The 14,973-nt window shown below is 39.4% G+C and overlaps 1 protein-coding gene across 17 annotated transcripts in view; it reads left to right on the top strand.

Annotated features, from left to right (window-relative positions):
• DOCK9 (dedicator of cytokinesis 9) overlaps positions 1-14,973 on the top strand; it is a 360,039-nt gene that overhangs the window by 332,787 nt on the left and 12,279 nt on the right. For 10 of the 17 annotated variants that reach the window (XM_090258022.1, XM_090258018.1, XM_090258021.1 and 7 more), the window contains 5 exons: positions 1,981-2,103; positions 2,799-2,912; positions 3,550-3,585; positions 4,445-4,591; positions 7,768-7,978. In XM_090258022.1, the coding sequence (XP_090114148.1) occupies positions 1,981-2,103; positions 2,799-2,912; positions 3,550-3,585; positions 4,445-4,591; positions 7,768-7,978 (631 nt within the window). The remainder of the gene's footprint in view (positions 1-1,980; positions 2,104-2,798; positions 2,913-3,549; positions 3,586-4,444; positions 4,592-7,767; positions 7,979-14,973) is intronic. The other 7 variants (XM_090258025.1, XM_090258019.1, XM_090258011.1 and 4 more) reach the window with 2 other exon arrangements.

The raw sequence follows: 14,973 nt of genomic DNA, 5'->3' as shown, positions 1-14,973 counted from the left end.
TGCTGGGAAAATTGAACATACATATGGAAAAAATATGTGTTGACCCATATTTTACACTATAACCAAAAGTAACTCAATCATAGACTTAAATATACAATATAAAACTATAAAATTTCAGAAAGAAAACATATGAAAAAACCTTTGTGAACTTGGGTTAAATATTTATTATAAAGCACAATCCAGAAAATAACTTTTAAATTGAACTTAATCAAAATTAAAAATTTCTCTCTTCAAAAGACTATGTTAAGAAAATCCAGAGACAGACCACAAATTGGGAGAAAATTACAAATCACATGTCTCGTAAAGGACTTTTATATAAAATGTATAAAGAACTCTCAAAACCCAATAATAAGAATATCAACAATCCAGTAGAGAAATGAGCAAAAGATTTGAATAGACACTTCACCAGAGCTATACAGATGACAAATAAGCACATGAAACCTTATCATCATTTAGTAAAACCCCAGTCAAATGGGCTTAAATAAGAAAGGTTGAATAAATTGGCTCCCATTAGGAAATTCCAGAGATTTAAAGTAGTCAATCCAAACGGTTAAAGACACAGTTGCCTTGGGAGGGAGGGGGAGCCCTCTACTCTGTTACTAAGGCAGATAGGCCCCTGGTAGATGCCAGCTCTAATCAAGCTACATGCTGCCTCTCTTAGTCCAGTCTGGTGAGAGCACTTCTATCCCTGAATTCCAAGCTGAGGTTCAAAAATTACCCTGATTGACCTTTTTAGGTCACGTGTGTAAGAACGGAGTCACTCAGAGAACCATCAAGACTCAGCGAGCAGAAAAAGAGTTTATTGAGGGAATTAGGAAGCAGGGAGGAAGCCGTGCTGTGAATGGCTCTGACTCTGGCCTCTTAGGGAAGGAGGAGACTGTTTTATAGGGGGAAGAAAAAAGAAACTATTGAATTCAGCCATTTATCTTGCAGCTGTGAGTCTGAGGGCTGATCAAGGCCAAATGCGGTTCGGTTTGGCACACCCTGCGATCACAGGAAACCCCCTTCACAAAATATTGCTTTTTCCCAGGCAGCTGCAAGCAGGCAGGGGGCAGGGGGAGGGCATGGGAACTGAAGCTGTGAACATGTCCACCCATGATGAAGCAATGCCTGTGGCCAGGAAATAGATTTATGCTGATTACTTTAAACCTAAGCCACATGCCCCAACCTTTGAGTCATGGATAATGTTAGCTCCCTCCAAAGTTTAAGGATTTTAATGGAGGAAGGGTGACTACCCAAACTGCAGTAAGCAGAAATCTCCAAGGGAAGGTAGAAAGGATTTTGATGAGGCAGGCATAATGCCTCTCACACACCAACACTGAATTTTTCTGAGATATATAATTTGTGTTGAAGTCATGCTTAGTAACTCTCCATGTCTCAGCATTGTCATCATTCTTCAGAAAGGAAAAAAATTGTTTTTCTAATTATATTTATAAAAAGAGGATGAAGAACAAATATTGAGAGCCTACATGAGGCTATCAGTGTCAGTTTTTTCCTTGCAGTTAACTACTACAGAGTTGTACGATGTGACCCTTCATTTCTGCTTGCAAACATGCTTGGAAGATGGCTAATTAAAAAAGAACATAGTGCCCTGGCTGGTGTGGCTCAGTTGGGCATCATCCCGCAAAGCAAAAGGTAGCTGGTTCGATTCCCTGTCAGGACACATACCTGGGTTGCAGGCTCTGTCCCCAGTTGGGGCACATATGGAAGGCAGCCCAATTGATGTTTCTCTCCCACACCAGTGTTTCTCTCCTTCTCTTTCTCCCTCCCTCCCACTTTTTCTAAAAATCAAAATTAAATTTAAAAAAAAACAACATAGTGATGAGTTGTTACAAGTATGGGAATTAATGTTTAAAAATATTCCATATTTTGAAGTTTTCCTCCTAGCCATCTTAACCAGTTATGCATTCTGCAAGGAATACAATGTCACGTTCCTTATATAACTCACTTTTCTGGCTGATGGCCTTCTTCTTTGATCAGGATGTGCTCATGGAGCTCCTAGAACAGTGTGCAGATGGACTCTGGAAGGCTGAACGCTATGAGCTCATTGCTGACATCTACAAACTGATCATCCCCATTTATGAGAAACAGAGAGACTTTGAGGTATGTGAATGGTTTGTTTTTTCCAGTTTAGAGGACAGTAGAGTGACATATATCCCCAGACTTACTTACATGCAAAGAGAGCAAGCAAGCCAGGATCAGAGATGAGCAAGTAGTCTCTGACCCTCCACTTGGTACTGGCAGTCACCACCCTCAGAGCCATGAGGCATTACATTCACAGGCCCCACCACTATACAGACCCCAAATCTTGAACAAAAAAGGTTGGTAGTTTTGGCACTCCACTTTTTGAAAGGTGGAACAGTTTTATAATCATCAGGTGCCTTTTTTCTCATAATGCTTTGTTGCTCTACCTGCATGGGAAAAAGGTGTTCCTTCCAGTCTTCCTGGGCTGGTAAGGTCGTCCAGGTTCTCTTAGCATATCATATATGGAGTGGGAAAATCAAGGACTAAAAACATCATGGTAAGACTTTATCATCTCTGACATTTCATGTTAACTTGAAAGCAGAATTCGCTTACTACATTGTGGAAATTTGACAGGTCCTCATATGCAAGCTGGCCCTTTGGGTATGAAACATTACCCAAAAATGATCACTACCAGTTGTGCAATCAAAAATATATTCTTGATTTTTTAAAATATCAAGTCCAAGGATTTTTCACCCACATGATCTCATTTGTTATTTTTAAATTGATTCTACTAGTTGCAAGTAGGAAGAAATGGGTTTTGTTCTGCTTTCCAGAGGCTAGCCCATCTGTATGACACTCTACACCAGGCCTACAGCAAAGTGACTGAGGTCATGCACTCAGGCCGCAGGCTCCTGGGGACCTACTTCCGAGTGGCCTTCTTCGGACAGGTGAGCCTCCTCTCCATTCTGTAGGCTGTTCCAAGTCCTTTTTTAAAAACTCCATAAAATTGTATTTTGTAAATTTTCTGCTAAATTGATGAATTTGTCATATTTAGTATGATTCTTATCTTTCTCAATAGTAAACTTTCTGCTTCTTTTTTTCTTTCTTCCTGTCTTTTCTTTTTTATTTTCTTAAGGCAGCGGTAAGTTCTCCCTCCATAAGACTTTCTTAGCGGCATCTTTGGTACTTCATGTGGTTTGCAAGCTTCCTTTGCAAGTCTGTATGTATATCTGTCCAGTCATTACAGACTCCAAAATAATTAACATTTTATTTCATTTACAGAAATAAATCATCTATTTCCTCATACATCTATACTGCATGTTTTAAACCAAAATTAAGACTGTCTGGTTTTTTTGTCCCTGTGCATCTCTATGTCTTATAATATCTCCACAAATATATTTACCATTATAATATTTCAGAAATCCTATAGGAAGGGTTAATTTAAATTTAAGTGAACAGTTAACCTCCAAGTCTCTAACGTGACTAAATGGTATAAATTATAATCCATTTATTTAGTATGTGTGGTTTTCTATGAGCATTATATAACCTTCCATTTATCCTGTTATTGTCTCTTAAACTCTATAGCAATACCAGTTTACAGACAGTGAAACAGACGTGGAGGTAATTACAGTAAATGCTTAATAAGCAAGTAATGTAGTGAAATTACTGCATCTAAACTCCTATTTTGATGTGGGTGTTTTTTGTTTCATATTAGCCTGCTTTTAAAATATATATACTATAGTTTTGGCACCACGTTTTCTCTTCCATTTTAGATGAGAAATGTTTTGTTTTAATTTATTTCAAATATTAACCCCAATCTGGACTTGCAATTTCAACCTTTTTCACTTCCCATGCAATTCTAAGCCTTGTTTTATTAAGACGTGATTGGTGCTAAAGCATTATGATCATGAAAATATTGGTGATATGACACCAGATATGACTGGTAATAATGACAGTATTTTCTGCTATCATGCTATACCCCTGTAATATTTTTCTCATCAGTATAGCAAAATAGAATTTACACAGACTTTACGTAGCTTTTGTTGAACCTACTCAAGACCTGAAAGCTTCCCTTTATGCCATAAAATCTGTATACGTGGGAACAGTCAGGAGAAGGGTTGTGTGTGCATTTCTGAGGCCTGTCTCGAGCAGGCTGCTGAGTTCTGTTTTCTTGGGAATGTGAAACAGGCTTGAATCCCATCATCAGACTTCACCAAGAGAACAGTCTTAAATCTCCAGTCTCTCATTTCACTCAACACTTAATGACAGCATTTTTGAATGGGTTTGCAGTTGTGTTTTTCCTTTATATGCACCCAGACTTCATATTATATCATTTTCCTTCCTATTTTAAAAGCCTGTTTAATTAGAATTTTATTTTAAAGTCATTGCTCTTTTTTTTTTTAACCCTTATAACCTTTCCTGGGTGGTAGCCTTGGGCTTGTATTTGGTGATGGTTCTCTAATTGTGCTCTATGACACAGGGATTCTTTGAAGATGAAGATGGAAAGGAGTATATTTACAAAGAACCCAAACTCACACCTCTATCAGAAATTTCACAGAGACTCCTTAAACTTTACTCAGATAAATTTGGGTCTGAAAATGTCAAAATGATACAGGATTCTGGCAAGGTATGACTAGTTTGGAAACATATTATGGCAATATAATATTATTTCAGTTATGCCTGATTGACCATATATATTCATAAATGTGTATAGGAAAAAACAAAGACCCAAGAAAAAATTGAGAATGGTTGGCATTGAGTGGCAAGTGTATGTTTCTCTTATTACCTTTCTGTGCTTTCCAGATGTCCTTCATTAAGCAAATTTTTAGTTCATAATGTTACAAAGACATTTATTTACAAAATAACATCTGAAAGAATATACCTTTTTTAATCCAGATATTTAGAAACTCTGTAAAAGGAGTGTCCGAGGTGCTGTTTCTCATAACACTTCTCCTGTGCATTCAGCACAGGCATATTTACCTGACACTGACTGATTGTGGGGTGTATGGACATTTTGAGGGACCAGGAGATGAGCACATCAAGAAATAAACTAACTAGCCAGAACACATTTATAGAAATGAGATCTACCTTCCATATAGAGAGACTGTATTGCTCTCATGAAGACCCTGTCTAAACCAGCTTTGTTTTTCCTGTACACTTATGTGTGTGTCCCACTGTCTTTGGGATATCTCCAGCAAGTTGGGTATCCCTTTACTTCCTGAAGCTCAGGCCAAGTTAGAGCTCTTGTTCTTTGCATTTAAAATGCTTTCCCTGCTCAGTTTCCAGCAATAAGTTCTCCATCTTTCAAAGTCCACCTTTTAAGAGGCTCCTTAGTTCACTTCCTGTCCTGAGCCCTGCTTTTGAGTCCCCAGTGTCTGGAATCTGTCTCCTTAGGGCCCTTCATTTTCTCTAGAGAAGAATCTGCCAGTCTCCTGCCTAAGTGGTGATTCTGGATTCTGGATGTAGGGGATAGGCAGAGGCTGAAGGTCCCATGTTTGGCCTGCAGCCTTTCACCTACTTGCCCTATGTTTCACTCTGTATCTCACTCCTAATTTTATGCTGACACTGGTGACCTCACTTGACTTTTTCCAGACCAGTTCTCCAAGGAACATTCTCTTCTCTGTGGGACGAGGACTACGGAACAGAACCTGGGGTTCTGCCACTGCAGATAGACTTTGGGCCACTCGCCCTGGTTTCTGCCCCACATCTCTCCTCGTTATCCTAGTCCTAGTTAATGCTGGTGCTCTACAGATGTCCGTCCATTCAGGCTGCTATAATGATCGTCATAGACTGGCTGGTTTATAAACAACAGAGGTTTATTTCTTACAGTTCTGGAGGATGGGAAGTCCAAGATCAAGGTGCCAGCATATTCAGTATGTGGTGAGGTTCTTCTTCCTGATGCATAGGCAGCTGTCTTCTCTGTGTCCTCACATGGTGGAAGGGGTGAGGGAACTCTGTGGGGTCACTTTGGTAAGGGTGCTAATCCCATCTTAAGGGTTCTATCCTCATGACCTAATCGCCTCCCAACTTCTAATACTACCACATTGGAGCTTAAAATATCAACCAGTGAATCTGGGGAGAACATAGACATTCAGTCTATAGCAGCAGGCTTCTCAGGGGTGCTCTGACTCACTTGTTACCCCTCTCTGTCAGAACTTGAATTAGAACTTCTTCTCTCTGCCAAATCAAATAGCATACCTCCATTCACCTGCCTTCTAGGAATTCATTAAACTCTCGTCCACTGCTGTCTCCTGTCCTCTTTTCTTGGTCCTTGCACGTAAATTCTATATTGCCATTTTAACATATTCACACAAAAGAAAAGGGATAAACACACATTGTTGGTCTGTTTTTAACCAGGAACCTCAGTACAATCTTATTAAGGCCTACTTTCTTCCTAGACCAAATTACTCAGGTCCAACTTGCCTTTCTTTCTGAAACCAAAATCTTTGGATCAAGTTGTAGCTTGAAAATTAGAGCCTTTTCTCAAGACTCTCATGTAATCTTCTTTCCCTCTTCATATGTAGTCCTTGATGTAGCAGCTGAAAGACTTCATAGATCTTCTCCTCCTCTAAATACCAATCCTCCCTTCCTTCTGCTGAGATGTACATACAACTTTGAAAATTAAGACTAGGGAAATACAACTAAAATAGTAGGGAAGAATGTTCATTTCCTCTGCTTTAAACTGTTTCTGCTAAAGAAAGTTAAGTTTAATAGGTTTGAATACAAGTATAGTGATTGGCCAGATGGCCTTTTCTAAAATACATGTAACTCACGACTATGTATTTTCTTAACTTCCAAAGGCTAAGGCACTTTCGCATCTGTTTTCATTTTTCTTCACAAGTGTCTCTAAGAGAACAGTGGTGCATGATGATTTGAGACCAGTAAAACTATCTTGGCCATGTCTGTTTTTCTGTGCTGATGCCCATCTAGTCTCCAAGCTCTCTGGATTTCTTTCATGTCCCCTTTTATTGTTCTAGAAGCTTGAATATAATTTCATATCTGCAAAACTGATTTGTCTCCCTAATAAATTACCTCGGTTTTGTATGGAAAGTGCCTATATTTAATTTTTTAGCATGTCCCAGAAGTTAGAGCACCACTAATTCCAGAAATGTTTTAAAAGCATTATGTACTGAGTTAATCAGGAACTAAACTTATGATTAGAGTTGTTTTAGATTATTAGTCTGTACCTCTATTAAATTAATTCATCTGCATCTGTTTACATTTAATCTGCCTACAGATTAATTATAATTTGGGGACCTCAGTTTTAAACATTTTTACTGAAATAAACATTTCAATGTTATGAAAAAATAGTGGGGAATTAAAATTCTAGACTAAACAAGACTAAGGAGACCACAGCTAAATATAAAATGTAATCATTGATTAGTTTCTGGTTCAAACACAAATAACTATAAATAACATTCTGGGGACATTTGAGAAATTTTAATACAGACTGGATATTGGAGAATATTAGATTAATAATGTTAACTTTGTTATGTATGATAATGTATTTTGGTTATGGAAGAGAATGTCCTCGTGTTTAGGAGATGCTGGCTGAAGTATCAAGTATAACTTTGAAATGGTTCAGCTAAAAAAAAAAATTTGTGTGTGTGTGTTTGAAACAACTATAGCAAAATATTAGCAGTTCTAAGTGGTGGATATGCAGGTGTTCTTGGTACCGTTTTTTTTCAACTTTTTGGAATTTTTCCAAACTTTTACTAATAAAAAGTGGAAAACGCAGCATAGGTATGCTTTGAATGAGTACTTCAGCTAGCACCAGTCTTCTGTTTTATTTATTTATTAAAGGTCAACCCTAAGGATCTGGATTCCAAGTATGCATATATCCAGGTGACTCATGTCATCCCGTTCTTTGATGAAAAAGAATTGCATGAAAGGAAAACGGAGTTTGAAAGATCTCACAACATTCGCCGCTTCATGTTTGAGATGCCCTTCACTCAGGCTGGGAAGAGGCAGGGTGGGGTCGAGGAGCAGTGCAAACGGCGCACAATATTGACAGGTATGTTTTCCCCGGCTCCTCCCTTTAAGAATCACATCCAGATGGCAGCCTGGACACCAAAAATAGAGCTTTCTGGAAGGGATCCAGAAGCTTCTAGAATTGGAAGTTTCTTTCAAGCTTAGTTAACTTTCCCCACAAATCCATTTCAGTTTAATATTTATCAAATACTTGCTTTGGAATACTCATGACATTTTCCTAGTTATCTGTTTGCATTTTCTTCTACCAGACCAGAAGTTCATATTCCATGTCAGGTCATTTACTCTTCTTAGAATCCAATGCAAGCAGCAGGCACCTATCTCCTCAGAATGCTTCTGCACACACTTTCAGTTGATTTACAAACTCCTTCTGAAACCCACATGGACCCCTCTTAGAACCCCTGCACACTGTTTCTTTCTCATAGGAAGAGACCCTGTATGATCTCAGGTCCCAGCATGTACATGCTCAGAGATTTTAAGCTGAGTGAATAAACGGAACATGAGGCTGGATCCCTCCTACCTGGTCTTTGAGAGTGGTTGGTCAACCTCAGCTTGAATACCTCTAGCATCAGGAAGCTCAGTGCATTCAGAGGCCACATATTCAGCTGTTTCAGAGTTTTAATTAATTTTTTGGTATTCTTTAGCCATTGATAACCCATTCTTAAAAATATGTGTTGCACTATTTCCCAGTTCCTGACAAATGTATCAGGGGTGATTTTTACCTTTTTCAGGAGAGCTTAACTCTTAGGTTAAGGTCAGCAACATGGCAGGGGTAACCTAAAATAAAACACTTTGATTTAAAAAATCATCCCTGGCTGGTGAGGCTCAGTAGATTGAGTGCTGGCCTGTGAACCAGAGAGTTGCTGCTTCGATTCCCAGTTAGGGCACATGCCTGGGTTGCAGGCCAGGTCCCTAGTTGGAAGCGCACCAGAGGCAACCACAAATTGATGTTTCTCTCCCTCTCTCTCTCCCTTCCTTCCTCTCTCTCTAAAAATTATTTAAATATTTTTTAAAATCAGTGGAGAGGCCTATTCAGAAGGCCAGGTGTGTCTGTATGCACCACCTAGCCACATTTTTCAAAGAGTAGCCACAGTTAAATTGAAGCAGGAGGCAGCCAGTACTTACCTAGGAGTCAGTGTTTTCAGTGTGCCATCTGGACGATCACATGGAACATTATAATCGATGAAAGAGCACTGCTAAGATGATGCATTTCAGGTGAGGCTCTGCTCTCTCAATTGTGTACTTTAAATAGGTGAAATCTTTGGGATATGATTTAAATGTCAATAAAGCTATTAACAAAGAAAGAGTATGGCTCATTATAAAATAGCTCAGAACAGCATATTGCAGAGAATTTTCACTCTTTTCTATGAGGGAGTTGGGATAAAAGGTAAAAATTATATTAGAAAAAACTTACATTCTTTTTTTTTTAATCCTCACCTGAGGATATGTTCATTGATTTTAGAGAGGGAGGGAGAGAGAGAGAAACATCGATCAGTTGCTTCCCATACACACCCCAACCAGGGATTGAATCCACTACCTAGGTGTATGCCCTGACCAGGAATCAAACCTGCAACCTTTTGGTATACTGGACAATGCTCCAACCAACTGAACCACCCGGCCAGGGCAAAAACTTAAATTCTTAAAGAAATGATCCCTTCTCCTGCTCTTAAAATAATAAAATAACATGTAAAGCATAAGCAGTATTGTCTCTCCCCCATATGTCATGAACTGTTTTTCTAAGGGACACAATAGCACATTCTTCTTTAATTAAGCAAAATAACTACATTTCCAACTGGGGTCATTTTAGAGGATTACCATCTTATACTGTTTATCGCTATAGTTGTGATGACCTTAAATCATGCTAATCAAAAGTTGTTCCTGGATCTGCAGCATCAGCATCACCTGGGAACTTATTAGAAATGCATATTCTCTGGCCCATCCCAGACCTATGAGTCATACAGGGGTTGGCTGCATGAGTTGTAGTTCACAAGCCTTTCAGGTGATTCTGATGCCACTCAAGTTAGAGAACTGCTGCTTTAAATAAACCTTGTTCACTGATGAGTCAGGGCCAGGATTTTTTATTATGATTATTTCACTCAGGTGGCATACTGATTCATAAACAGTTACAGTATTCTCTCACTGATCACAGGTATTACATTCTAGACCCCCCGCAATAGGTGAAAATCCGCGAAGTAGGAACCTTACATTTATTTTAGTATTTATATATATTTTAAGGCTTTATAAACACTTCCCACACAGTTATAAACTGTTCCTAGTCCCTTAACCTTTCCCACTCCCTTATTAATCTTATCCACACTGTTATAAACACTACTTATGTTCTTAAACATATTCTACACTCTTAAACCTACGTAACTTTAACAACATATGTATGTATACAGTACCACAAAATCCCACAATATAGCGAAAAATCCAGGATAAATAATTAAAAATAATATTTTTTTAAAACCCGCGATACAGTGAGGCCATAATAAGTGAACCACGATATAGAGAGGGACTGCTGTATTACCATAGAGTATTTTCCCTAGAAAGTTTCTTTCAGGGATTCAGTTTACCATTTTGTCACAGAAATATTTTAGATTAGATAAACATGAGCAAAGCTCTATCCTTGCAAGAACATAGGGGACCAAGAGTAACTCCACTCCAGGAGAGGCAAAGTAGACACGTGTTTTTGGCTTGGGAAATAACAGCCTTACACAGCTAGAAGGCTGAGGAAATGTAGGCAGTGCAAAACCTGGTCCTGGGCCCTGCAGACCCAGGACACATCCTCACTTTGTGACCTTGGGCAGGTCACTTGAGCTCTCTGTGCCTTGGTTTCCTTATATGTGAAAGGAGAGTTATACTTTTCCATCTCATATTAAAGAATGTTGTAAAGCATATCCAGGAGGGGAAAGAATGTACTTCATTTTGCTAAATATCACCTACCATTGAGCACCTTGCCTCTGAGGTTCATGATAACCAAAAGGGGATTATAGTGCAACACAAAAACAAGGGTGTATATCGAAAGGCTAAGTTACTGGGCAGTATAAAGATTTAAAGAAAAGGTTATAAAAATGCTACTAAAAACTGTATCAACCTTTAGTTAAAGATACACAGACCAGGATATCCTGAGAACTTTGAACTTGAGAGTTTTCCCTCATGTTATTAATGCCTTAGATTCTTCTTTCATTGAATTGCTTCAAACCTGACCCTTGGCCATCCAAGGTGTGGGGGTGCCCCAGGCCTGTGAATCCAGTCAATACTCACTGGGTAGTTCAGTCAGCTTCAATATGTAATCATTTAAAAACTTAACGATCACTCTCCTGGCCCCCTTGGTATACAAGACATTTCTGAGCCTACCTCCCAACATGATCCCCTCTGTTTCTTCTTTCCTCTGGCCTGGAGTTTCTTCCTAGTCACTCTTCCAGAGTCTTCCAAATCATGCCCAAAGTCCCACCCAGTTTGGAAATATTCTCCTCCCTTCACCTTGTATTCAGTAATAATCAGACCATGAATCACTCCTCAGCTGTCTTCTCCTCACCCTCCTTATTAAAGAGCTACAGATAACTAGTACAGGCCATTTATGAATAAGGTGATAGCTCACTGAGTCCATCACTCAATTTTCCACCTTCCACGCCACTTTGCTCCTTCACTTAGCCATTTATACAAGATTATATTCATTAATTCAGCAAAATTTATTGAGCACAGGCAGTGTTCCAACTTAGCATACTAACAAAGCAAAACTCTCTGGCTTGTGCACCTTAGATACTAGCAGGAAGAGATCAATGTTAAACAGTACATAATTCATAAATGTACCTATGTTGAAAGGTAATATGTGTTCTAAACAAAAGCAAGAAGAGATTGGAAATATGGGGTTTTGTGTGAGGGTTGCACCTTAAATAGGATGACTGGGGTAGACCTCACTGAGGAAATGACATTTTAGTCCAGACTTGAAGGAGGGGAGGAAGTGGGCCACGCAAACATGTAGAGGGAGAAGGAGCTGTCTGGGCAAAGGCCAACAGCAGGGTTCTTCATGCTCTGCACATTCAGGGGATGACCAGCAGTCTGGTGTGGCTGTAGCTGAGTGAGCCTGAGGGAGAGGAGAGAAGAGTGGCCAGCAAGTAAGGAAGGATGCAGGGTGAGGGAGTCCCAGATCACATGGAGATCACATGGACCTGGTAGGATCCTGCACAGACTCTGAGTTTTCTGTACCATTATATAGGGTGGGGCAAAAGGAGGTTTACAGTTGTTTCTATGGAAACTAGTACAATAATTAATAATACAAGAATAAACTCTGTGTTTCACATACAACTGTAAATCTACATTTTCCCCACCCTGCCTCTTTAAATCACCAGTTATCATCACATGAAGCAGACACTCAGGACTGTTACACCAGTAAAATTAGTATAATCCATGCACATCTCATAAACATCCTTGGAGTTGGTTTTTGTCTCCAAAATAGAGGTGCTATTGCACCATAGTTCTCAACACTGTGATAAAACTAATCGTGTGTGTTTTAACTTGGCTGTTAGCCTCATGAGACATTTCCACAGATGCTGCTTCCTTACAAATGGGAAAGCAGTAGTGCTCCTCCATAAAGCGCATCAGTCTGTCCCATCCAGGTACACCTCTGGTCTGAGAGTCGTTTACCCATTTCCCTGGATGGTAAGCAGCAGTGCTCAGGCCTTGTCACATTTTCAAGGGAGCCTCTGGTTCAAATATGATGTGTGGATCCCAGTGCTGCCACTTAAAAACTATCTGCAGAGAACACAAAAGAAGTAGGACACATGGACCCTTGACTTTACATTGATAAGTTTTTTAGAACTAAGACAGGCTTGTGTGTGTGTCAAATGAGATTGCACCAGGCTGAGCATCTTCTCCAGCCCTGTCCATACTTTGAGTGGCCCATTGAAATTCTGTGTTCTATGGGGCTGGCCTGTTTTTTCATCTTGTGGTAAGTCCTTTATGAGTAACACCCTACACCAGCCACTTACTAAATAGTAACATATCCAAACTCACACTATTATCTTATTTTTGCTTGTTAAAAAATAAGCTTTTAAGCATATATTTGAAGGTCTATTAGTATATAGATGTTAAGTGAGAATATTACAGATATTGATATACCTTATAAAGAAACAAAGTAGAAATGTGAAACAGACCCAAATTCAAACCAGCTGTTTCTCTGTTCATCTTTAACTTAACACTTTGGTGTTGATATGTTCAGGTATCTTATTATGATAAAATAATACTGATTTTTTTTTGGTAAAAAATATATCATAGACTTCTGGTCAAGATGGTGGCATAGGTAAACACAGTTTGCCTACTCACACAATCACACTAAAATTATAAGTAAGTTATAGAACAGTCATCACTCAGAACTGTCAGAAACTGAGTTGAATAGAAGTCTGACAACTATGGAATTAAAGAAAGTACATCCATCCAGGCTGGTAGGAGGGGTGCAGACATGGAATAGGTTGGTCCCATATCCACGTGTGGTGGATAAAAATTTGGGAGGGATATCTCAGGAGAGAGTCCCAGCCCCGCACCAGGCACCTCAACCCAAGGTTCCAGTGCCAGGAAGATAAGTTCCCACAACTTCTGGCTGGATTCAATCCCTGAGTCAGTGGAAGAGTCTTCTGTCCATACTTTGAGTGGCCCATTGAAATTCTGTGTTCTATGGGGCTGGCCTGTTTTTTCATCTTGTGGTAAGTCCTTTATGAGTAACACCCTACACCAGCCACTTACTAAATAGTAACATATCCAAACTCACACTATTATCTTATTTTTGCTTGTTAAAAAATAAGCTTTTAAGCATATATTTGAAGGTCTATTAGTATATAGATGTTAAGTGAGAATATTACAGATATTGATATACCTTATAAAGAAACAAAGTAGAAATGTGAAACAGACCCAAATTCAAACCAGCTGTTTCTCTGTTCATCTTTAACTTAACACTTTGGTGTTGATATGTTCAGGTATCTTATTATGATAAAATAATACTGATTTTTTTTTGGTAAAAAATATATCATAGACTTCTGGTCAAGATGGTGGCATAGGTAAACACAGTTTGCCTACTCACACAATCACACTAAAATTATAAGTAAGTTATAGAACAGTCATCACTCAGAACTGTCAGAAACTGAGTTGAATAGAAGTCTGACAACTATGGAATTAAAGAAAGTACATCCATCCAGGCTGGTAGGAGGGGTGCAGACATGGAATAGGTTGGTCCCATATCCACGTGTGGTGGATAAAAATTTGGGAGGGATATCTCAGGAGAGAGTCCCAGCCCCGCACCAGGCACCTCAACCCAAGGTTCCAGTGCCAGGAAGATAAGTTCCCACAACTTCTGGCTGGATTCAATCCCTGAGTCAGTGGAAGAGTCTTCTGTCCATACTTTGAGTGGCCCATTGAAATTCTGTGTTCTATGGGGCTGGCCCGTTTTTTCATCTTGTGGTAAGTCCTTTATGAGTAACACTCTACACCAGCCACTTACTAAATAGTAACATATCCAAACTCACACTATTATCTTATTTTTGCTTGTTAAAAAATAAGCTTTTAAGCATATATTTGAAGGTTCCCCTTAAAGAACCCACAAATTAACTTACTCAGACTCACTCCCTATGAGCCCCAGCAACAGGATAGCAGCTTTAAAGGCTCCAGTGGCATAGAGGAAGAAACTGAAGTGTCTGGCATCAAGATGGGAGCTGGAAGACAGCTTTCTCCCATATAGAAAGGTGGGCAGAGGCCATTGTCCCTTTTCAGAAACCTCCCCCAACAGAGCCAGCAGGCAGGTGCTATGTCTGAGACTCCATCATCTGGCTAACACTGTTTGCTCTGCTGTGCCGGTTCCTTGAGGCTCTGTTCCACCCAACTTACAGCTGTTAACAGTGGCTTTTCCATATGAGTGAGTGGTCATGGCTCATGCTTCGAAACTTCCTAAATCCTTTCAAACAAGCAACAGCTGGCCTTAGTTACCTCCCAACCCCTGTACCTCTTGCTAACTAGCCACAGGCACAGCAT

This window comes from Furipterus horrens, unplaced genomic scaffold (genome assembly GCF_987537825.1).
Source record: "Furipterus horrens unplaced genomic scaffold, mFurHor1.1.pri manual_scaffold_12, whole genome shotgun sequence".
NCBI lineage: Eukaryota > Metazoa > Chordata > Mammalia > Chiroptera > Furipteridae > Furipterus > Furipterus horrens.
Note: the sequence above shows the minus strand (reverse complement) of the source record. Positions and strands in the feature narration are given on the sequence as shown.